Source organism: Saimiri boliviensis, chromosome 3 (genome assembly GCF_048565385.1).
Source record: "Saimiri boliviensis isolate mSaiBol1 chromosome 3, mSaiBol1.pri, whole genome shotgun sequence".
Taxonomy (NCBI): Eukaryota; Metazoa; Chordata; class Mammalia; order Primates; family Cebidae; genus Saimiri; species Saimiri boliviensis.
Genome location: NC_133451.1, coordinates 70,049,064 through 70,074,846, shown reverse-complemented (window position 1 = coordinate 70,074,846; position 25,783 = coordinate 70,049,064). Strand labels below are relative to the sequence as shown.

General features: G+C 41.8%; 1 protein-coding gene and 1 long non-coding RNA gene across 14 annotated transcripts in view; one reads left to right on the top strand and one right to left on the bottom strand.

The window, feature by feature from the left end:
* Positions 1-12,496, top strand: part of LOC120363648 (uncharacterized) — a 56,502-nt gene extending 44,006 nt beyond the window's left edge. For 2 of the 7 annotated variants that reach the window (XR_012516860.1, XR_012516861.1), the window contains 3 exons: positions 4,539-4,632; positions 7,805-7,895; positions 12,318-12,496. This is a non-coding gene — a long non-coding RNA (uncharacterized LOC120363648). Of the gene's footprint in view, positions 1-1,232; positions 4,633-7,804 lie in introns of those variants that run through there. The other 5 variants (XR_012516858.1, XR_012516859.1, XR_012516857.1 and 2 more) reach the window with 4 other exon arrangements.
* SHROOM3 (shroom family member 3) overlaps positions 1-25,783 on the bottom strand; it is a 379,671-nt gene that overhangs the window by 6,946 nt on the left and 346,942 nt on the right. For all 7 annotated transcript variants that reach the window (XM_074396298.1, XM_074396300.1, XM_074396299.1 and 4 more), the window contains 4 exons: positions 21,728-21,801; positions 15,633-16,511; positions 13,949-14,434; positions 11,234-11,384 (listed from right to left, as the gene is read on the bottom strand). In XM_074396298.1, coding sequence (XP_074252399.1) covers positions 11,234-11,384; positions 13,949-14,434; positions 15,633-16,511; positions 21,728-21,801 — 1,590 coding nt within the window. The remainder of the gene's footprint in view (positions 1-11,233; positions 11,385-13,948; positions 14,435-15,632; positions 16,512-21,727; positions 21,802-25,783) is intronic.

Genomic DNA, 25,783 nt, shown 5'->3' with positions numbered 1-25,783 from the left:
TGAGTTGAATATTAATTGTGGCTATCATTTGTAAAGCAATTGATATGTGCTGTACACTATGGAGAAAACTCTACATTGATTATGTTACTTAGTCTACCCAGCAATCTTATAGTAGATGCTGTTTTACCTACCTATAATAAGGGAGGAAATGAAGACACTGTGAGGTGTAGTGATGGCCTAGACACATGAACCGTGAACTCAAGTCGCCCTCACTTTAGGGGCTACCCTTGTACAATCAGTAGAAATAGTGACATCAAGCTGGGTGCAGTGGCTCACACCTGTAATCCCAGCACCTTGGGAGGCCGAGGCGAGAGGATCATCTGAGGTCAGGAGTTCAAGACCAGCCTGGCCAACATGGTAAAACACTGTCTCTACTAAAAATACAAAAATTAGCCAGGCGTGGTGGCAGGTGCCCGTAATCTCAGCTACTGGGGAGGTTGAAGAAGGGGAATCACTTGAACCCGGGAGGTAGAGGTTGCAGTGAGTCAAGATTGCACCATTGTACTCCAGCCTGCGTGACAAAAGCAAAACTCTGTCTCAAAAAAAAAAAAAAAAAAGGAGTGACACCAAGGCCTTTATCAGAAAGTCAGCCCTTGTTATTCTACCTCACCTATGTCCAGATACCAGAGCTGTGCAATTTGACACCTTAATCACAAATTTCCATACTTATAGTTATGCAAATATCCAATATATTTAACTGAAGGAAGGAAGTAAATGTCTTAGTGGTCTTAGTAGCTTCTAGTTTGAATTCATTTATATTAAGTGTCTACTGCTGCTGTTGCACAACAGAAATTCAGCTCCATGGTTTTTGTAATTATTTCATTTTTCTCTTAGCCTAAAATAGCTAGATGGAAAGAAGGCAATCTTTTTTAGTTAAAACTTTTTTTTTTTTTAACCACTAAAAAGGTCCCAACTCAAAAATTCTCCATATGTACATGCACACACACACTATGTATAAATAAATATATATATATATGTATATGCGCAAACACACACATATAAAATTGGTGTGTGTGTCATGGAATTACTGTGCAGCCATCAAAAACAATGAGTTCGTGTCCTTTGTAGGGACATGGATGAACCTGGAAACCATCATTCTCAGCAAACTGACACAAGAGCAGAAAATCAAACACTGCATGTTCTCACTCATAGACGGGTGTTGAACAATGAGAACACATGGACACAGGGAGAGGGGCACTATACACTGGGGTCTGTTGGGGGGAAACGGGGAGGGACAGTGGGGGGTGGGGAGTTGGGACGAGATAGCATGGGGAGAACTGCCAGATATGGGTGATGGGGAGGAAGGCAGCAAATCACACTGCCACGTGTGTACCTATGCGACAATCTTGCATGTTCTTCACATGTACCCCCAAACCTAAAATGCAATTAAAAAAAAAAAATTGGGGTGTGTGTATATACACACACATGCAAATATGTACACATGCACACCCCAAACTGGCTTCAACTGGAAATGTGATTATTAAACATAAAGGTTACAACTTCTATGTTGGAAGTGCATGTCCATTTTAAAGGGGGAAAAAAAAAAAGGAAACATTTCTGACCAAGAGAATTGAAGGGTACTGACAACTTTTTATACTATTCCTTCAACATCAGCACTAGAGAAGGTTCATTAGGAATGTAATCACAATAGTTAGGGAAATATTTACTTCTCCACAATCTTCCCATCTTGGAGTTGGACCATCAGAGGTACTTCACAAGTGAATGAAGTTCATAATGTCCTTGAAATGTCTAGGTTCTGGCTTTAACGGTGACATCTTATTTTCTCAATCTGCCTAATCCTAGAGGTTGCAGGTGGCGAAAACATTCACATCTGCTGCACCATCTCATCAAAGGTTATAATCTTTGCTTTCACCCAAGCTGTTAAAATTGCTTAATTATTAAGTTTTCTTATCCTCTCCTGGAAAAATTCCATTTTCCAAAAAAGCAATTCTGGTTTGAAGCTATGGAATTTACCTGCAAGATAACATGTTATGTACCTTTAGCAAAATACATAACATGTCCTGTAGCTCCAGCAAAATGGCTGGCAACCGATATCACTGTGATATCGGCTTATATGGAGAAAACAGCAAGGATACTGGAATGCAAAGCAGCAGGAAAAATAAACTGCCTGCTGTTGTATCTCCTAACATTCCTGCTGGACTGGGTTAAGATAAGTCAAATGTCATCATTCCTGTTTTTCAGATAGATAATGAGAGAGAATGTCATCTATGTGAGGTCAGCCCAGGAATTCTTAACTCTTAGGGTACATTTCCTAGGCTTGTCACTCCAGATGTTACTGGAAGATACTTAAAGACAACCAGGTTATACCAAATCCAAAGAGATAGTTACCAGGGCAAAACATTCTTATCACTCCACCCTCAGGAAAAGGCCTTTTGGTTCATTCAGATTTCAGGCATCCATTTCAACCTCATGTCCCGAGAAATAAGAATTTCTAGCATGTCTAGAAAATGCTTTTTTAAAACTAAATAGTGGAAAGAAACAAGGTATTTTTTTTTCAGCCTGTTTTTCATTATTTCTATTAATGACTTTTTTTGAAACTAGTATTGTGTGTTGTCATTTCTGGAAGGAACTAAAACACTTAAACTATTAAGTATTTTATGTGGCCTCATTGTGTTTAAAAATCCTCCTATGGCTCTCAGGTGGTTTTTAAATTTTATTTTGAGATGAAGTTTCACTCTTGTTGCCCAGGCTGGAGTGCAATGGCGTGATCTCGGCTCACTGCAACCGCTGCCTCTCGGGTTCAAGTGATTCTCTTGCCTCAGCCTCCCGAGTAGCTGGGATTACAGGCACCACCACACCCAGTTAATTTTGTATTTTTAGTAGAGACAGGGTTTTACCTGTTGGTCAGGCTGGTCTCAAACTCCTGACCTCAGGTTATCTGCCTGCCTTGGCTCCCAAAGTGCTGGGATTACAGGTGTGAGCCACCATGCCTGGCCAGAGGCTGTATTTTAAAGGACATGTGTTAGGCTTATCAATTTGCAAATGAGCAGAAACCAAGGGTAAGTAGTTTGCTCTCACATGTGTGAGTGAATGATGAGAGGAGAGAACTCACCCTTTCAAATTTTCTTTCTAAACTCAGCTCAACAGCTCTTCCCAGCACCTAAGCAGATCAGCAACACTGCAGGGGTGGCCCTGAGGTGAGCAAGGTTCAGTGGGCTGGAGGGGTCAAAAGAACTTAATCCACCTGAACTGCAATCAGGGTTTAGATACAACCATCCAATCTACCCTATCTTTCCTTCCCAGACCTTGTTTTGGTTTTCAGAGACATCAGTGCTGGGCAGAACCATAAATTAGTCTGTCATAGGCAGTGTGGTGATTCCTCAAGGATCTAGAACTAGAAATACCACTTGACCCAGCAATCCCATTACTGGGTATATACCCAAAGGATTATAAACCATTCTGTTATGAAGACACATGCACATATATGTTTATTGTGGCACTGTTCACAATAGCAAAGACTTCGAACCAACACAAATGCCCATCAATGATAGACTGGATCAAGAAAATGTGGAGAATGCTATGCAGCCATATACACCATAGAATGCTATGCAGCCATAAAGAAGGATGAGTTCATTGTCCTTTGCAGGGACATGGATGAAATTGGAAACCGTCATTCTCAGCAAACTGACACAGAACAGAAAACCAAACACCACATATTCTCACTCATGAGTGGCTATTGAACAATAAGAACACACGGACACAGGGTGGGGAACATCATGCACCAGGGACTGCGGGGTTGGGGGACTGGGGAGGGATAGCATTAGGAGAAATACCTAATGTAGATGGCGGGGCAATGGATGCAGCAAACCACCACCATGGCACGTGTGTGCCTACGTAACAAACCTACACATGTACCCCAGAACTTAAAGTATAATAAATAAATGTTTAAAAAGAATCTGTCATAGGAGCATGTGTGTACCCCAGGCTTCATGGTACAAGAAAGAACAAAATGAGATGAAAATGTGTAAGAGTGATACAGGGAGGCTTTGTGAAAAGAAGCATATACATTTCATGGCATTCTGATTTCAGAAAGCTATTAATATTTGCTGGGCTTTAATGTGCTATCTTGCAGCTTGGCCATAGATGCTAAGGCCAGAATTACTGAGTGGTCACATCAGTCACTCCTGGCTGAATGTTCCTCAGTTAGGTGGCATTTGAATTTTTTGAAAACCCTACCCAAATTGAAAATTTGAATTTAAAAATGCAGTTAAGAGAAATCTGAGAAACCGACAGCAACAAGGGAAAGCTGGCTGTACTAAACAGCCATTTCTTTGCCAGGCAGATCTCTTCCAAAAAACCTACCAATTTCTACCAGAATAACTCACCGGGGGAGGGAGAAGAGGTGTATTTTGTTTTAAATCACGTTAGTCTCTCAAGAGCTACTTAATTTGTAAAATCATGTATCTACTTATCATCTGGCATAAACTGCTGGCTCACCCTGTGTGAGATGTTATTTATAAGGGTTCTTCTTCCAAACATAGCTTTGCAGACCCTCCCTCCCACCTCATCCCCTGCAGAAATGTCCTGCTGGACCCTTCCCCACTTCCTGCCTGCTGCAGGACGAACACTGGACAAGGAGGCAGGAGGTTCTGACACAAAATTCAGCATCAGGTAAGTTACTTGACTTTCTGTGTCCTCAGTTATCCACAGCGAGAAGACAATAATGCCTGCCAAAAACTAGTAATAATGTCTAATTATTCAGCTCTTTCTCTGTGCCAGACACCATTTAAGTGTTTTACAATTGAATTACTACTTGCAACAACCTGATGAAAAAGGTGGTATTATCCCCATTTACTGATGAGTAAAGTGAGGAGGATAGAGGTTACTTAACTTGCCCAAGGCCATACAGCTGAGAAGTGACAGAGCCAGGCTTAAACACAGATGGTCTAGCTTCAGACCTTCATCACTACATTAAAATAGCTCATAAGAATGCTATGAGGTTCAAACGAGGCTGGTGGAAATCACAACACACGATATTAGTTTCAAAAGAAGTCATAACAGAAATAATGAAAACCATGAGGATGAAAAGGAAAACCTTGTTTCTTTCCACTACTGAGTTTTTCAAAAGCCTTTTCTAGAATTTGATTTCTTAAGACATGAATGTTAAGATGGATGCCAGAAGTCTGAAGAGCTGAAGGCTGGTGCAAGCACTCCAGAAACTATGAAAGTATTACACATATTCTAATTATTTTCTTGTGCAGTCGTAAGATTAGACAACAATTTGAAGATGACACACCACTCATTTTAGGCAGATGCCTCCAGGAGGAATACTCAACTCCTTCCCCTGATGACAAGACCATGCTGCCAGTAACATCACTCCACACACAGTTGGCCTCTGTGTGTCTCCATCTTAAGAGTAGTTCAGGGCTACTAGCCAAGCGGCATGGTTTGGGAATAGAGCGGAATTCAGCTTAGCTTGTAAAAACAAGGACTAGATAAAGCCATTTCTACCAAATAGGCTTTCCTGGTGTCTTTCTTTGGTCTTAAAAGGGAGGATGCAGGCTGCAGCAGCTGTGTCTGCTTTCTTTAGCTGAATGTCACCCCATCAGCAAGGCAGTGGCACTTTGTGTCCTACAGACAGCAACTGGATCAAAGCTCCATTCCATGTTATGTAACCTCATTATTAAAGCAGAAGGATCATGGGGACCTGGCTGCCATTTCAGATGTTCTCCAGAACATTCTCTGTCAACGGTTCTTTACCATTTCCTCTCTGGAAGGCTTATGGCCAGAAAGCCACCCTATCTGCTTAGTATGGTCTCTCAGTTGCAGTTAGCAAGGATCTTTGGTAACCTGCTAGAAACAATATTACATCTCTTCAAATTTAACTAAAGTCATCATCTCCGCTCCCCCAAATGACCTTCCCCTTTTCCCCGTTTGAGTTCTGACAGTCATCTAGGGCCGGGGGCTTGGGAGTCATCCTTGACTCTTCTCCCTTCCATCTAGTCTAATCTGTCACTAGGCTCTGCCCATCTTACTACTACTTTTTTTAAATGGCCCTGTTTCTCACTGCTCCTACTGCACTGGCCCTGAGATCCTTATCACTGCTTTCCCAGAAGGCTCTTGAGACCCCACATCCACCCTTGTCCTGTCCTGCTCCACACTCAGCAGCCAAACCACATTGCCATGTATGTACCTATGCAACAATCCTGCATGATCTGCACATGTACTCCAGAACCTAAAGTGCAATAAAACATATATAAAAATAATAATATGTCAGGATTTAGCCAAAAAATTGACAGCTCTGATTTACACTGTCTTATGTATGTTAGAAGTTCAGACAATGAAAGTTTCATATTTTAAGTGATACTTAAACATTTACTTGGAATATTATTCATCATAATCTAGGATATGTAAACAGAAATATCAAAGTAAAACTAAAGTGTTATTCTAATTTATAATAGTTATTAGTAAGCCAAGCTTCTAGTTTCTAGCCTAGATACATATCTTAGTTTATTAGTAACTTTATTAGTAGCAAATTATTACTTTGCAAAAGTGAGTCACAGGCTACATTGTAACTCAAAAGAATACTGGAGAATGGATATTGACCAAGTATCATTTTTTTAAAACCATCACTAGAAAAGCCTGTTGTATTTCAGGAAGAAAACTATATTTTGCTGACTATATTAACAGATGCTTTCAACAATATCATTTACTTAAAACTTTGTGTTTCCAAATCAGATATGTAAATGTGATAGTAATGAAAATTCTATTATACATTTATAAACTTGTAGTTCATTAAAACAAACTAAAATCTCAAAGAGTTCTCTCCACTGTCATATGACAAAATCCCAACTTCAGCATTAGAAAGCCCCATGTGTTATGACCTACTGGCTCTTGTGAACCCTTCTAGCCTCATCTCCCACCATTTGTGGCCTTCCTTTGTTATTTTCTAAATTTGGTAATTTTTTTTGTTTGTTTCTTTTGAGACAGGGTCTCACCCTGTCACCCAGGCTAGAGTGCAGTGGCAAGATCTTGGCTCGCTACAACCTCTGCCTCTTAGGTTCAAGCAATTCTCCTGCCTCAGCCTCCTGAGTAGCTGGAATTACAGGCATGTGCCACCACACTGGGCTAATTTTTTATGTTTTTGGTAGAGACAAGGTTTCACTATATTGCTCAGGCTTGTCTTGAACATCTAAGCTCAAGAGATCCTCCCAGAGTGCTGGGATTACAGGTGTGAATCACTGTGCCTGACCTAAATTAAATTTGGTGATTTTTATTTAATCATCAGCTTTCATTACACTCCAAAATATCCACCTACTTGAAGCACCCTTCTTTACCACACACCATATTCTATGCTTTTTCCTATCTCTAGGTTTTTCCCTATGCTTTCCCTTTTGTCTCAAGTGCCCCTTTTCTCCTGACTCCTGCCGATACATTCTTCAATACCCATCTCAGATTATACTTTGTGGAGGAGGTATAATCTGACTCTACTTTCTTGGGTTAGAAATTGCTTCTCTGGGCTCCCCCAGCACAGTCCATGTGTCTGTCAGAAGATCAGTAATGCAGTACTAAAATAATCCACCTCCCTCACCAGTCCAAAGTTACAGAACAGCAGACACTGTGTCTTACTCATGTTTGTATGACAGTGTCTGAAACAGAGAGGGCGTCTTCTCACTAAGTGTTTATGAGCCTAACATCTTGTACTTACAAAGTGATGTAACCCCCAGGCCACTTGCAGCCCTAGAAAAAAGGAATTAAAGAAGAAGGAACCAAAGGAAATTCTAACTGGACATGGAGGGCCTCATTAACTAAATAGCTTTTTCTCATCTTTTTCTCCCTGAAGAGCCAGATAAAACCCACAGGGCAAATGGGTACCCGCCTCTCCCCCACTGTGATGTGGGCAACGTTTTCCACAGTGAAGAGAGAAAACAAATGTGAGTTGCTTCTCCTCCTAAGAGTCTGACTTAGGAAAACAGAGTAGCCTAGCATTGTTGGTAATAAGGCACTTTCTCACTGAACGTCTTAACATGGAAGATACCAGATGCCACCAGCATTTGCATACTTACATGACATTGCCTTAAACACTTCTCTATTAAGATATGATATGCTCTTACACCCTGAAGCTTAAAAAGCACATTAATATACATCAGTTAATTTGACCCCACAGCTATTCTGTGAGAAATCATTACCACTTCCATTTTATAAAGAAAAAAGGGTCAAGAAAGGTCAAGCTAGTTGCTTAACTTCAATCAAACCCCAATTTTTAAAATTCTGAATTCTAATCCCATGTTATCCCATCCAAGTACTAACCAGGCCTGACCCTGCTCAGCTTCCGAGATAAAATGTGTTCAGGACAGCAAGGCCATAGATTCTAATCCCCACAGCGGCTTTCTTGATATTTTACTCCCAGTTAAACGGTAAAATCCAACTTGGGAGTTTTGTACTTGATAACTTCATGAAACAAATGTTTATTGAGCATGTGCTCAGTGCCAGGCCCTGGTTACATGGCCATGACATTTCCTTTCCCTAGATCCCTTTCACCCTGAGTGGCGTTTTGTCTTCTGAAGCCCATCAAGGCACTCCAAATGACTCGAGGCTCCTCAGTCCTCAAATCACAGACACTGCTGTTCTCATATTTTTGGTTTAAAATGGGTTCTTGGCTGGACACGGTGGTGCTTTCGGAGGCTAAGGCAGGCGGATCACGAGGTCAGGAGACCACGACCGTCCTAGCTAACACTGTGCAACCCCGTCTCTACTAAAAATACAAAAAATTAGTTGGGCGTAGTGGCACTTACAGTACCAACTACTAGGGAGGCTGAGGCGGAAGATTCACTTGAAACTGGGAGTTAGAGGTTGCAGTGAGCCGAGATCGTGCCACTACACTCCAGCCTGGTGACAGAGCAAGACTCCGTCTCTAAATAAATAAATAAAGTGAGTTTTAACTGTCTTTAATCTCAAACTCTAGCTCTGGTTAGTTAACACTGGTTAGTTATACCCAGTCTAGCTCAGTTCCCAGAGCAGCAAGGTTTAAAGGCAGCTGACTTGGCAGCAATTTTTAGCAGGCTTTGGGGTGAGAAAAACAGAAGGTTAAAATTCTGACTTCAGGCCGGGCGCGGTGGCTCAAGCCTGTAATCCCAGCACTTTGGGAGGCCGAGGCGGGTGGATCACGAGGTCGAAAGATAGAGACCATCCTGGTCAACATGGTGAAACCCCGTCTCTACTAAAAATACAAAAAACTAGCTGGGCGTGGTGGTGCGTGCCTGTAATCCCAGCTACTTAGGAGGCTGAGGCAGGAGAATTGCCTGAGCCCAGGAGGCGGAGGTTGCGGTGAGCCGAGAACGCGCCATTGCACTCCAGCCTGGGTAACAAGAGCGAAACTCCGTCTCAAAAAAAAAAAAAAAAAAAAAAAAAAATTCTGACTTCAGCATCTATTAACTGTGTGATCCCAGCCCTTAAGTTCTCTGATTCTGATTACGTTAGCATAAAATGTGGCAGTATAAGTGTCAGAGGAGTTCTGTGCAAATTAAGATGATAATACAGCATTGTGTTGAAAAGAAAACCAAACACATAGCCCACACTTGGAATGAAATACATGGTACCTAATGTTATTTCCCATGAGGATGAATTAATTCTCTATTCATATTCTCAGTCTAAAAATACATTTTGCCACATAATGCTTAGCGTGAGAGGGTGATAATTGAAAGTGAGGGGAAAACAGTTAATTGGGTACACATGGACATAAATATGGACACAATAGACACTGCGGAATAAAAGATGAGGGAGGAAGGGAAGGGGACAAGGGTTAAAAAGTACCTATTGAGTACTATGCTCACTACCTGGGTGACACATACAATCAGACACCAAGCCTGAGGATCATGCACTATACGTTTCACAAATCTGCCTGTGTACCTCCTGATTCTAAAATAAAAGTTAGGAAAAAAAAAACACTTAAAAATTAAGATAGGGAGGAAAAGCAATGAGTATTTGCCACACTGCAACTGTAAAGCAGGTATACTCACAGGCAGAAAACAAAATAACAAAAAATTGCGTAAAAGGTTCAGTTAAAGATGCCATGGCAACCTGGTACATGTAAGGGTGTATATATAGCTCTCTCTTTGGAATAAATATAGGCAAACCAAAAGCAAAGTGGTCTTATTTGTGATCAAAGGACACGTTAAATGAAGTGTTCAGCAGTGCTGGGGTAGGGATATACCGGGGTATACAATGACAGGTATGTAAATAGGAAAACCTTGGGCTAGCAGGGAGCTTGCTACAATGGTTATATCAGCATGTCAGCCATGAGTCAGAGGTGCTGCAAAGATCCCTCCTGTTCCATTACCCTCTGCTCCTAGGGTCTATATCCTGTGGTTTCATTCCAACAGACAAGACAGCTTGGGACACACTGTAGAACAAATGAAATAAAATCACCCGAGAAAGTTTCTCCTGGAATCAGAACCACTGAAAACCACTTACATTCCAGGCTCAGCAAGAAGCAAATAAGCTTTCCTTTGTGGCACGCATGCCTGAGCTGCACAGAGAGCTGGAAGCACGGCAGAAGGCAGCCCCGCTGGTGCTACAGAGGGAGTGGAATGGCGAGAACTTTCTCCCCTGCAGACACAGCCCAGTTTAGATCTCCATGGCATGTGGGAAGACAGCAGCAGCATCACGGTCATTTTTCAAGTGTCTAACATTTGAAATCTCTGTAGGAGTATCAAATGCTAACAACTGGATTCCTGCACTGCACTTTCAAACTATTCACTGATGTCCCACAAAGAGTGCTGGGGAAGATAGAAAGGTTAATATTACCTTTTCTAAGAAGTGTCATTTGACAGCTGGCCTCCTTCCTAAAAAAAAGTTTCTAGATTTTTAAATTTCCCTTTGGACAGTGAAACATGAAAATTACACACACCGCTGGCACTGGCCAACCAGCAGCTGAGAACAGTGTCAGGGTCCTGGTACTGGATTAGGAGTCTAGGGACTTGGGTTCAAGTCCTGGCTATAAGACGTCTAAGAAATAATCCCCTTAAGCTTCACTTTCGTTATTTGTAAAAATGAAAAGGACAGTAGCTTACCTGCCCTGCCTACTCACAGAAGAGCTGAGAGGATATTGGTTAAAGTACCATGTAAATCCTAAGTCTAATGGTTTGGGTGTAGTGTGGTCACACGACAGGTCCTTCCCCTGCCTGCCTCAAGAGGCCCAGTCACCACGCTGATTACATGGACCTTGTCGATTTTTCTGGGGAAAGCAGAACAAGGGCATCTCATTCTTTACCTTCTTTTCATTGACATCCACTTGTTCCTCTTCCTCATTTACTTCTGCTGGCATTTCTTTGATTTTGTTCAGCAGCTCAGCCTTGGGAGCAGACACACTGTAATAGGCAGGGCAGTTGACCAACATGCCCACTGCTTCCTTGTCTTCATTCCTAGACCATAAAGAACACAAAGTACAGTCACACGGAGCACGCCAGAGGCTTCGCTTCACCGCAGATGTCAGTCCATTCAGAAATGCCTAACAATTCTATTTAATTTCTTTCCCTGAAATTAGGATGAACTAGTAACTGTTAACTAATGAGTGATTACTATGTACAGGGCCGTTGAAGCCAGGCAAACCTGGGATGGAAAACCACCAAAGGCAGTATTAGGGATGACAGTGGGGGCCGAGACTGTGGTCTCGCCAGCTGGCTAAGGAGAAAATATTTAACCTCTCTGCTTTTGTGATTCATGTCAGAATGATACTGACTCCTTATTTCAGAGAAAGGCAGTGTGGAGCCATGACTCAGTCAGTGTGACAGTATTTTCAAGGTGCTGCACAAACCTCAGGTTTTAGGTCAATTACTTCCTATATGCCCTTGGTTATGTGTAATTTTCCAGTGCCTACTATGCATTATTGCTTGAATACACAAAAATTTTCCTTCTCAAGTACACCTGCTACCCCACATAAGCCTGGGAAATCTGCAGCTTGCTGGTCCACAGTGAACTAATACAAGCTATAAAATCTACTCATTGATAATATAATAGGCATGTTTCCAGGCTGAAGAAAAAACTCAAAACTGAGAAACCTGATGTCTACTGTTCTGTTTTACCACGTTTGAGTTGCCTTTCAGCCGACAGTTCATATCCTACCCACTGAATAAATGACTATGGAAGTAAGATTCGGAACTTTACTCAATCTTGTGATATCATTTAACATCTAGCCCACCATTTTACTATGGAAAAACGCACACACACACACAAAAACCATCTTTACTAGTTTCCTGCTTGATAACTGTCCCCAAAAGCAACAATGATCACATTTAATCCAGTTAATCAAAAGACAGGGAAGAGATTTTCTGATATATTTTTGTTTTTGTTTTCAGGTATGTATGCTGCATTACAAATGAGCTTCTCCGGCATCTGACCAACGCTCACAATGGCCACTGGCCGTCTCATGCCCAAAAGGACAGTGTTTATTTCCACCAGGAGATGGCGCATGACTTTTTTTTTTTTTTTTTTTTAAATCCCCAGGAAGGTCTCAGTGCTGCCAGAAACTACATGACCATTCCGCTGCTAAACTGACGGATCAAACAGGTATTTTCAGTGGTCATGCTAGGAAATACTTTTCTAAGGATTTTACCTGGGTCCTTCTACAGCCAGTGGTCAGAGAACAGAATGAGCATACTGCAACCACGCACAGTGAACTGACTGGCACACCCACAAAAATCTCATCTCTGGGGTGCCCCTAGTACCTAGTGGATTGCCTTGCACGCTGCAGGTGCTCAGTGTTTGGTAAAGACCCGACCCTGGATAAGTCACTTGACCTCAATTAGTCTGTTTCCCAAATCTGAAAAAAAGAGGAGGGAGATGGACAAGGTGATGGAAGGGCCTCTGACAACAAGACAAATAGCTTATAAGTATCACATCGCTCTTTCCTTTCTCTCTCCCCCCGCAAAATGAAATGTGGTGGTCCTGTTAGTAATTTAGTTAGAATCAGTGGGAAATTTTTTAAATGCAAGCCCAAATTTGGATAAAATGTTCTGTTTTTATTTAGTCTGGAGGCCACTAACTGCTGAGTCCCAGATTGTCCATCCACAAAGATTTCATCGAAAATTAAAGAGAAAATGAAAACCACTCAAACTGTCTCATCGTAGTCCTTTAAGGAAATAAAACATGCAAGAAAGTATTGCAGTAACCCAGGAAAAATGAAAAGCATCAAAAACACGGACTGCTCACTGGGACACAAGTTACATGCCTAGCCTCAAGGAGCTTCAGAAGCAGAGGCTCATGGACTGGGCAAAACCAGAGAGTGGGCCCCTATTCAGACCTTTCCTGATTTTCAGGATTTGCACCAACACCCACCTTAATGTCTCAAAGGTAAGGGTCAGTGTAGTAAATGAATCTATTTCTCTAGGCTCTCCTCCTTACTAAGCCCCTCAGTCTTGGCGAGGCGTTGGCCACGCTCACCACTCCTACTTGTTCCTTTCATGGCACCGAGCTCTGGGGGCCTCTCTGCCAGAGCAACTCTGATGCAGAATGGGCAACTGCATTTTTGCTGAGCTGGCGGCACTGTGTAATTGCTGGAAACAGGCACAGTCATGGGGTTGTGATCAAATCCAGGTACCATCACTCACATGTTCAAAGACCTTGGTCTTAATTCCTCTCTACTTCAGTTTCCTCATTTGTAAATGGAGATAAAATTGGTAGCTACCTCAGAAAGTTCTTGTGAAAATTAAATGAGACAACAGTGATATGAAAAATTTAATATGCTGCTTGACACACGGAACATACACAATGGGTATTAATGGCAATTATTATCAGTTACTATTACTTTGTTGTTGCCTATCTGTCCCACATCCTTACTCCCCAGAACCGTTCCCCAAGACTGAGATGCAATGACACTCTTGGGTCAGGAGCTGTGGAAGTAGGAAAACATGAGGCAACTAGCCCTAGACTTATCGTCATGGAAGGAGTTTGATTATAAGTCTCTCTGAGGATATCACCGGGGACTTACCTTTTGCCTTCACATCCTGAGCAGCTGACAGTTCTCTGTATGGCCTTCCTCTTTACACTGTTTTCCTTCAGCAAGTTCACATCTCGGGGAAATAAACCTTCCATCAGGTCCATCGTTGTCTTCAGCCTGGAGTCTGGATCCAGAATGTCTGCTAGAGATTTGTCTTGGTGGACAATTTCCTTGGCGAGAGCCTCTGTTCTAATGTCTTCTGAGCTCTTCTGAGGATCAGAACTGACTTTCTTTTCTAAACCCTGAGTTCCATTGACTGGATCATGGGTGAGGCTTTGAGTCTGGGTGGGTGCTGGCTGCCCACAAGACCCAGCAAGTTGGGGCTGCACACTCATGATGGAAGGTGGTTTGGATTCAGCCTCTGAACCCTTGATAGAAGTCTGGAGTCTGGAAGCCAGTGTCTGACTACCTACCACATGGGCTGCATCAGGCACATGCCTTTCCCTTGCAATTGTCACCTTAGAAAGTTTGTTGGAGCTGCCAGGGATATTTAAAAAAAAGAGAGAGAGAGAGAGAGATGAGAAGGGTGATGATAAGTGGGTGGAGGAAGACTGAGGGAGAAGCTTTTCTATGTCAGGGCTGCAGCTTTCCACATCTTCCTGACAGAGCTAACATTAAAGAATGTGGTTCCTGATTACAAGTGGGTCTCCCGATACTGAACCCCCACATTAAAAATGTTTACCTGCCTAGGCAGAGGTCATGCTAGACACACAAACACGCATAGATATATACATAGGAGTAGGATGAGATAGTCGCATTTCTGAGTTCAACCCCTTCTCTGGAAAACCATAGCACTCTAAAATAAAGGGCCTTCTCCTGAGCCCAGCAGATGGTCAGGAGGTTGTCATCTCCTGAGGAAGATGGATTCAACAGGAATTCAGTTCTGGTGAATGTTGCTGTTAGATTCCAGAGATTTCGGAAAGGTCTAGGTGAACAGGGGGTGGTAGTAGCAAGTCACTCTTGTGGCGTTTAAAGGAGGCCACTCCAAAGGTGCTATCAGGCAGTATGTTTCTTTGGTGTTTGGAGAGATCACTTGTCCTAGGGACTACGTGTTGGGGAATGCTTCTTATTCTCCTAGCTTCCAGGAAGAGGTTTCCCTAAACGTTACTGACTTTGAGCCCTACTCTTTATTCCTCCCTATGGACATTCACATCCCAGTCTCTTTCAAGAGTGAGGCTGCCTCAAGGCTGTATCTATTAATATCTGTGTGTGTTTGTGTGTCTAGCATGACCTTTGATGAGGCAGGTAAACCTGTTTAACTTGGGGGTTCAGTATTAGGAGACCTACTTACAATCTGAAGCCATACTTTTTAATGCTAGCTCTGTCACTAATAAAAGTCATGTTTTTGTCTTCTATATGCCCTCCTCTTTTGTCTGATTTCCTGATTCAGAATTCAGCCAGGGAGGAGGGATTTACTTGAACCCCCTTGAGACTATCCTGTCCCCAGAAGTGAAATGTACCCCTTGGGTCCCAACTTTCATTTCTGCCACCCTGGCTCCTCCATACCCAATGACACTGGTCAAACTACCTCCTGAGGCAAACAGATGAACAGTGTCCTGAGCTGAGCTGAATAGAAACATCTCCACGCCAGGGCTCTTCTGTCGCCAGCAGGACCAGGGCCACCTGGGGCATGACACTCTCCTATGAGGGAAACCAACCCAGACTGCTCACTCACCTGGGATGTGGCCCCTCGGGGTCCTCACTGTCCAGCTGTGCCTCACACACAGCGTGGGGAGGAGGTGGAGGGAAGTCATCCGTGCTATATATCGGGGTTTCCTGACTCAGTGGAGGAGGTGGGGGTGGGGGAAGAGTTTCAAATGTGGGGCTGGATATGGCCTTGGGGTGCAGATCCCTCATAAACACTTCGTCGTCACAATCCTCACGAGGTGATGGGGAGTCCCACAGGATGGACTCAGATATTCGGAGGGAGATCCTCCCTGGAGTGCTTGGGGCCCCAACAGGCGTGTCTGGGTCGGAAGTGCTGCATGAACTTGGAAGACTTTGCTGTTTTTGATAGTGCTTGAGGTCTGCAAACTCAGGAGCTGAGGATTCCTCAGGAAGGCTGTCTTCTCTGGCTGTGTGGGCCCACTTCACTCGAGAAGGAGCCGGCCGCTGAGGCAACGAGACCCTCTTCCTCATTCCCTCTTCTACCCCATGCTCTGGGCCGTCGCCCTCACAGCCTCTTGGACCTGGAGGCTGGGTCAGGGTATGACCATTGCTTCTGTGGGTCATGGCAGGGGTGAAGGGCAGAAGAAGCTGTCGCTCTGTCTGACCATCCTGTGAGCAGTAGCCAGAGGGAACGGCTGAAGGCACAGGGGTGCCAAGTGGGGTCAGAGGTGTAGCCCTGGTGTCTGTGAGCTGCCCTTGTGTTTCTGCCAGTGGTGACCTGGGGCAGGGTGTCCTGCTGGCTTGCCTCTGATGGTCCGGAGTTCCAGGACATTCACTAGGAACGGAGGAATCACCGATGGCTTTGCAGCCTGAACCACCCCAACGAGGGGTGGGATGGTGGGAGAGCAACGGCTTCTCTTCTTGGCCTCTTTCTGAACAGAGTGACCTGGAAAGGCACACAGACAAAAGGGTTACAGCTCTGAAGAAAGGGGCAAACACGCAGCCCAAGGCACCTTACACAGATGAGAAAAGCATTTAAGAGGAAGGAGGACCTCCTTCCTTCTCCCCAGAAGCTGCACACTGTCTTCCCTGGCTGCTCATAGGAAGACCCAAATTAAACGAGTACTAGACAGGCATAAATTCCTTCAGGAAAATGTCACATGGAATGCCTGGGTTCACAAGGCATTTTCTTTTATTAACCTTCTCACCGCCCCCACATCCTGTACACACCATGCAACATAAGGCAGCTTTTGAGGACATGAAAACAAACAAGTGCTACATTTCTTCAGCCCCATTTAGGACTACTTCAGGAAATAACTCCCAGCTCTGGGGAGAAATAACGCTGCCTTCTTCTCGCCCAGTGTGATCCCCATGGGGGAGGTTGTTTTAAAGCATTTGCATAGGCTGCTGAATTTGAAGGTTTTATTTACAACTTTTGCTTACTCTCCTGGTGTTTTCATTTCATGTGATGAAAAATAAAAAGGAGGGGACAGTCTCACCTAAGGAGCTAATAAGCAGTTACCTCTGGAGAAAGAGGCTGGCGATAATAAGCAAATATGGTGCATGGTGATTTAAACAACTGTACTCTAGGCTCCCAGGAAAAACCCAACAATTCGTAAAACTTTATTATACTGTGTTCTAAGGGAGAAAAACCCTCAAAACAAAACAAAAAAGAGTCTGTGGCACTGCCTGCTGTGCAAGAGTTAATGTGAGGATAAAAAGATCTCCAGCGAACCCACTGTGATTTGTAAATTCCCTGTCTGCAGCTCCCTGAGTATGTGAGTGAATCTGGAGCACAGATGGCACGTTTCATCTCACAGATCTGACTCCTCTGGAGCGGTGACTCAGTCCCACAGCAGAGCAATAATACAGGGCTTGCCACAAGATCATCCAAGTGCCAGGCAAGCAGAATGCAGCATGTGGGGGGAAAAGATGGCAAGGTACCAAATTAGCTCTTCTCATGCCTTGATTTTTTCTTTATTATACATAGATGCAGATGATAGAATAAAGGGCCCACCTCTCTCTCAGATGCAACCTCTCCCTTCCCGTGACCAGTCCTTTTCATTCAGACATGGTTTCTTTAGCAGAAACCTCTCCATAGCAAAGTGTGGCCACTCTGCAGTTCCTAGTGGCTTCCCCAGTGGGCATATCAGAAACCCTGAGGAAGAAGACTCACTGGGAATACTCTTCACTTGTGTCTCATCCATCCTGGCATCCCCAGTACCTGGCACCAAGTACCCCCTCAGCAAGTGTCTGTTGAATAGTGACATCTCCTCGGCCTGACTGCTCTCCAGACTGCAGCATACAAACTGTTTTTAAACTCAGCATCCTCTAAGAGGATGTGGAGTTTGCTGAAATCTGATGTTTTAGTAACTAATTCAGATGCCTTTATTTTATTACATCTTGAGGCTTTTTAAAGGGGGAGACATTACTAAAACATACAACAATATACACTTATCCTTTAAAGATCCAGCCCAATAAACTTTTATATGTTTTCAGTTTGTGTGACCTTAGTTTACACACGCTAACGTGACTTTTTTTTTTAAGACAGAGTCTCACTCTATCGCCCAGGCTGGAATGTAATGGTGTGGCCTTGGCTCAGCTCTCTGCAACTTCTGCCTCCCCAGTTCAAGCAATTCTCCTGCCTCAGCCTCCCAAGTACAGCTGGGATTACAGGAGCCCGCTACCAAGCCCAGTTGATTTTTGTATTTTTAGTAGAGATGGGGTTTCACCATGTTGACCAGGCTGGTCTTGAACTCCTGACCTTGTGATCCACCCACCTCAGCCTCCCAAAGTGCTGGGATTATAGTAGGGTGTAAGAGGCTCACCCAGAGTCTGCCGATACGTATTCAGGAATCCTACTATTCAAGTATGGATTTTGAGAGCAATTAGTCTTACCCTTTTTTGTTTTGTTTAAAAAAAACAGCACTTTTTAAAAATTGTGGTTAAAAAAACCCATAAAATTTCATCTTAACCATTTTTAAGTTCAGTAGTGTTAATATGTTCACGCTGTTGTGAAACAGATCTCCAGAACTTTCACAAGTTGCAAACCTAAAACTATGTACCCACTAAATAATAACTCCCCATTTCCCCTCCTACTAACCCCTGGAAATCACTGTTTTACTTTGTGTTTCTATGAATTTGACTACTTTTAAGTACTTCATACAAGGGAAATTATACAGTATGTCTTTTTGTGACTGGCTTATTTCACTTCGCATAATATGTGGTAGCATGCGGCAGAATTTCCTTTTTAAGGCTGAGTAATATTCCATTGTATGTCTACACCACATTTTGTTTATCCATTCATCTGTCATGAACAGACATTTGGGTTGTTTCCACCTCTTGGCTACTGTGAACAGTAAATACTGCTGCTATGAACATGGATGTACAATTATCTCTTGGAGACCCTGCTTTCAATTCTTTGGGACATATACTCAGAGGTGGCATTGCCAGATCATATGGTAGTTCTATTTTTAATGTTCTGAGACCTCCATGCTGTTTTTCACACGGCTGCACCATTTTACATTCCCACTAAGTGTGCAAGTTTTCCAGTTTCCCCATATCCTCACCGACATTTGTTGTTTTTAATAGTAGCCATCCTAATGTGTGTGAGGTGACATCTCATTGTGGTTTTGAGTTCTCTAATGATTACTGGTGTTGAGCATCTTTTCACATGCTTGTTGGTCATATGTCTACCATCTTTGGAGAAATGTCTATTCAAGTCCTTTGCCCCTTTTTATATAGACAAGTACATTTTTATTTTGGAAATTAACAAGTGAATGTCTCAATTCAGTTGGATTGGTGTCCTCTAGTGTTTGTTTCTTTCACACTGAAGATAAAAAGAATGAAAAATAGTTTGAAAACAGAAAAAAAGATATAATAATGATAACTATTGTCTTTTTGTGACCCATGAAGGCATCAAACTCTTATAAAACTTGAACAGTACAAAATCTCTACTTTTCTATAAATTAGAACATTTAATGTTTTTTAAAAAGCATTAATGTAAAGTCTGAATTTCATGTATTTAGGGAGAATTATGGCAGAGTGGAGGAAAACTGACTGAACCTAATAAGCATCCATGGAGAAGAGAGGGCACATTCCTCCAAATTCTACTTTCCAAATTGTTCTGACGCATTTCACTATTGTCCACAGTTGATGTGACTCTTATCTTCTTACTATGATTAACAGAGTGACTACGGTAAAAGACCATGCAAACCTTTAGGAAAAAAAAAAGAGTGTTATACTGTTTTGTGTCTTCTTGGTTGTAATGGTTAGAAAAACAAACTGCAAGCAGAATTTTTAGTATTCAAAATTCATAGCACGATCTGTGATCAAGTCCTACCCATGTTTTCCTGTTGGCTGCTTCTGTAGTGACACTTTCCATGCGTATGCTTTTCCCCAGGACAGCTAAGAATTACATGTCCTGAAATTATCAATATCCTTTTTAGCAAGCACTATGCATGTAGCTGCACCTATGCTAATGTCAACTGCCAAAGAACAGGACAAGCATTTCAGTTATTCAGTGGTAATGTGGTGCTTGTCATACTTATTCTTTTGGCATTTTTACAGCTCATAACGCTTTTTTTTCTTTGAACACAGAACTAATTTTGTTGAGGAAGGTTTTTTCCCCTGCTAAAATTGCTACCTGTGTTTCTCAGATTGTCAATATTGTCACTGAGCCAACCAGCCTCCTCCCCCTTCCCCTGTCACCTTCAATTATTTTTTTACTTTCCAACTTTTATTTTAGGTTCAAGGAGTACATGTGCAGGTTTGTTACACGAGTAAATTGCATGTTGCCAGGGTTTAGTGTACAGATAATTTTGTCACCCAAATAGGCATAGTACCTGATGGGTAGTTTTTCAATCCTCACCATCCTCCTACCCTCCGCCCTCAAAGAGGCGCAGTGTTTATTGTTCCCTTCTTTGTATCCATGTGTACTCCTCCCACTTGTAAATGAGAACATGCAGTATGTGGTTTTTTGATCCTGTGTTCATTTGCTTAGCATACTGGCCTTCAGCTCCATCCACGTTGCTGCAAAGGACAGATTTTGTTCTTCTTTACCTTTGCCCATTTTTAAATAGGGTTATTTGATTTTCTGTTTAGTCCCACCTTTGATTTCAGACCAATTTTCTTTAGCAGTGCTCTAGTTTATTGAGTTTTCCCTTGTTTCTAGCTTTTAATTAATACATCCAAACTAACCAAAGTCCTCAGCCTCACTTGAATACTTTCTTCCTTGTCAACACAGCTACAGGAGCAAGAGCATATAAACATGGAAGGCTGACGCTGGCTGGAAAGCGGGTCATTAATACCTACTTTCTGAACATGTTGGCTGCTTCTACTTGACAGTGTTAGGTTGAGTTATTAAGAAGATGAACGTAGAAGCAATGATTGAATAAAATATAAGAAATATTAAGGAAACGGCTTAAAAACATGGAAAGGAGTAGGTAGGGTGTAGGTTTATCATTAGTAATAATAGATTATAGTAGATAACTCTGTAATGCTGCATTAAAACTACATACAGGGTACATGGTTCAGAGAAAACCCTTTTTGGAAATTTCTACTTATTAAGTCCCACGTGAACAGTTCAAACTTTTTAAATTTTAAAAAAAGTTTTCATTGCATTTTCTACCTAGGATATGATTTTGATGGCATTAAAAAAAAAAAAAAAAAGACTTTCCTCTGCTTTCTAGCCCCACACGTATAAAATTATGATTTTGAGCTTTATATTTCACCTCCAATGCTTTCAGTTTGTCTTCCTCTGTGAAGCTGTTCATGAAATGCCCATTGTTCCCTAGCACTGTAGTCACCAGATGTGATGCTTTGCACACAGAGCTGGAAGAGATCAGCCCACACAGGAGGCCCTGTTTGTGAGCACCATGGGACATGCCTGAGAAAAGTGCCTCCATTAATTATTCTGTTGTCAAACTGGCTAGAAGTCAACCTTGTCCTCAACAGCACATGTTCAAAACCTATTTTGAACAAGTGTCATTCTTAAAGAAAATCATTTCTAAATGGAAAGTAAAAAGTTCCATGGCCTAGACAAATCAAAAAAGCAGGTGACACTGTAAGACATCATATTTCAATTTCTTGTAGAAAGGAACAAGAGTAGTTTTACACCAGCAGCATTCACACACAGAAGGCATCATAAGTACACATACATACCTAGATCCAGGGCCAGCCAAATAACATTGATCCTTGATAAGATCAAAGCCGTTTTCTTCCCCCAAAAGCACATCCTGGAAACACAAGAAAGGCACAGCATTACTACCAATAAACAGGTGTTTAAATTTGCTAAGGGTGTGGAGGTAAAAAGGAGAAAGAACACTTATTTCCTGGCAACCTACTTCTGTCAGGCCACATGGTGGTACTCTTACATAAGCCCACAGCATTGATGCAGGCGATAAGCCAAGGATTTAAAAAAAAAAAAAAAGTGGCCGAGTCAGAATTTGAGCTTCAGTCTGTCTCACCAGGTTCCTCCTCTAGCAAGGATGTTTCCTAAGTAAGATAAGTCAAACAATTATCTCCAGAGTTAAAAACAACTGCTAAACTTGAAATATGATAAGGAAGACAATGAATTCAATGGGCCAAACTTTCCAAATGGCAATAGGGAAATACGAGAGATGACAGGAAAAGGATAAGCCATTACACTGTGCAAAAATTTCAAATGTTCTTAGTTACAATTAGTGAAGATATGAATTTGGATTGTAATTGGGTTGCAATACATTCTGGGAAAAATTTGACTCACATGTGAGATCAATAACCCTGGAGACTTTTCAGGGGTAGTTTTTGTTTCTGTTTTAATGAGCATATATACTAGTGTCCTGAAAGGGTTGTCAGTTTTTGATAGTATACAATTTGGTCCCTGTAATCAGGTCCATGATGAAGATGATGATGTTGCCATTTATGATAATACATTCAACTCCGACTTATTTACGATGACAGCAAACAGACAAAAACCAGAAAATCCATATATAATCTCCAACTTAATTTCAGTAATTTATTTTGCCACTTAACCCTGCTCAAAGGGTTAACTGCTTTTCACCCCGTTCCTCACTGTTTTCGTCCAGTGGTTGAGAAACTATTAAGCAATAAAAAGGGTCAAAGGTGGCAGCAGGCAGAAGAAACAAACCCCTGAACATTATTCATAATTGCAGCTATCCCTACTGGGTATTTACTGCATGCCAGACACTCTGCTAAGTATTCTGCACCAACAAATTATATGCCTGGAATATTAGGCACTTTACTTTTTTGGGGGGGGAGGGTAACTTAATCTTTACAACAATTGGAAGTGGGGTCTCTAATTGCAGCTCATTGAGGTGACATATCATGCCCACAGTTACGTAAGTGGTGAAACTAGGACTCAAGCCATGATATCTTCAAAGCCCAAGGTCTTGCCATGGAATCTTTACAGGCTGAACAGCAGCTGGGCTGGATGCAATCAGACTTAAACGGCTTGAGAAAAATGAATGCCATGTGTTCTGATTCACTCAAATATCACTGTAGGGAATGAGAATTCCTGTTCTCCATGAAACTTTATGCTCCTTTAAAAGTCTTTTCCCACCACTTTTCCCTCTGTTGACATGAATGTGCCACCTCGTCAACAATTAACTGAAAAAGCCTAGGTCCCATGTGAGCTCCTAACCCAGTAAAGTATAAATATATATTCATATCCTATTATAGCCTTTACATTTCAGTTTGACAATGAATCTAACTTCTGTAGTCATATGATTTGGCCCCTAGAATATCAAGCTTAAAATGGTATTTATGTGGATGTGGATAAAATAAAGGAATTAGACCCAGCAATAAACTATTGAGTGAATTTTCTGAATCTGCTGTCAATCAAAATACCACTTGGACAAAGGAAAATATCTTCCCAACCTCATAGAAGCCCAAAGAAGATAAATTCCTGTTGCATTTTCTTGCTTTAATTTGAGCATATATTCACTGTCAAAGAGGACTATTTACTATAAACTGGTAGAAAATACAAAGTACTTATGGCAATTATGGGAAAAAACAGTGGCTATGGGAAAAACACTAGGCATAGAATTATACCAACTTGTTAAGTGTCTAATTTGTTTTTGCTAATTATCTCAAAATTGACTTAAAAATACACCAGTTCTTAGCATACTTAATAACATAAATCTGAAGTCTACTGAATCTCAATTCTCTTGTTTTGGGTTCCAAATTAGTTAACTCAATATGTCTGTTGCTGATGAAACATGAAGACAACAATATTCACCTGCTTTAGAATATTAGTTTCAAGTAACTACTAAAAATAATTAGAAATCCTTATGAAAAATCTTATGTGAAAGTACAGTTACGTGTCACTTAACAACAGGGATATGTTCTGAGAAATGCATCATTGTGCAAACATCATAGCGTGTGCTTACAGAAACAGACGACACAGACTATTACATCCGTAGGCTATATGGTATAGGCCTATTGCTCGTAGGCTACAAAACCGTACAGCATGTTACTGTACTGAATACTGTAGACAGTTGCAATGCAATAATATGTATTTTTGCATCTAAACATGGAGAAGGTACAATAAAAGTATGGTATTATAATTTTATGGGACCACTGTCGCATATGTGGTCCATCCTTGACTATTATAAGACACATGACTGAAATAGTTATCAATAAACGTTAAAATGAAATAAATTCATTGGCTGATATTTTCAGATATAGGACATTCAATTCTTGCCTCTCTTTCCCCATTCTCAGCCTCTTATTATTCAAGGACAGGTCACGGTATAGTCTTAAAATCAGCCAAGACTTAAAGACTCTGCAGTCAGACAATATGGGGTCAAAATCTCACTCCCTTCTACTTTGGGCAAATTTTGTACCCTCTCTGTGACTTGATTCATTCTTCTGTAACTAAGAGATAATAATAGTATTTACCTCACTGCACAGATGTGAAGACTAATTTTATTTTATTTTTTCAGACAGAGTCTTGCTCTGTTGCCCAGGCTGGAGGGCAGTGGTGTGATCTCAGTTCACTGCAACCTCTACCTCCTGAGTTCAAGCAATTCTCATGCCTCAGCCTCCCAAGTAGCTGCGACTACCGGTGCACACCACTATGCCTTGCTAATTTTTGTATTTTTAGTAGAGACAGAGTTTTGCCATGTTGGCCACGCTGGTCTCAAACTCCTGGCCTCAAGCAATCTACCCACCTTGGCCTCCCAAAGTGCTGGGATTACAGGTGTGAGCCACTGCACCCAGCCAAGACTAATTTTATACTTAAAAAAACACAGTACAATGACCGACACACAGCAAAAATTTGACTACTGTTAGCTATTTTTATCTTTACATTTTGTGGAAAGTTGATTCTATTTTGTATAGTCTTGAATGCGTGCTTGTGAAAGGGTGCTAAAAAAGACAAGTTACATCCCACAGAATCAAGCCTATATCCAATATTGTGGTTCCATGCATTGAGCAATTTCTTCAGCAATTAAATAATGTTTGTCACACATCTCACAGTGTGTATGTTACACATCACACATGAAGGTCCCTGAAAATACTGTGAGAACCAGAGAAATCTCTCACTTAGCATCTGGGGAGAAAAATCCCCACCAGTAATCTGATTTCTCCAAGGGTTTTGCTTTATAGCCTCTATTACATTTTATGTCTACGCATGAACAAGTATACATTTCTGTCTCTAAGGCAGAAATACTGGATATCTTTCTGTAGCTTTGCAGGTCCTACACACTTTCAACAGGTTGAGTTTTCCAAGGTCTCACAGAAAGAAGGTGGAAACAGGCAAGAGTCTGATGTGCACTTAAGCTCCATCGCTAATATCTATTTGTCCTGCAATGAAGAGGAATTAAAGGAGAGGAAAATGGAAGCCTGCATGTTTCAGGGAGGATCTCAAGCTGGCTGAGGAGAGGCCAGACCTGTCAAATACCTGAGAAGATCTCAGGCTACAAGTAGTTCAAAATGGAAGCCTCCTGCAGTCACTATTTCAGGCCAGAGATGGGTCAACTGTCATACGCAGAGGAACTGATTTCCATGATGACTTTGTTTGTGGAGGCAGAAAGTGTCCTCACTAATGAGAATTTTGAAAAAAAGCTAAATCCTTGTCAAAAACTTGTAAAATCCTGCCCTGTCAACATCTGACTGGTAAGAACAAGCAGCATTTGTTGGGGATAGCATCAACTAAGCCAGCAGCAGAAACACACTCCACGTTTTGGTTTTAACTCAGGCGGACAGTCTCTACAA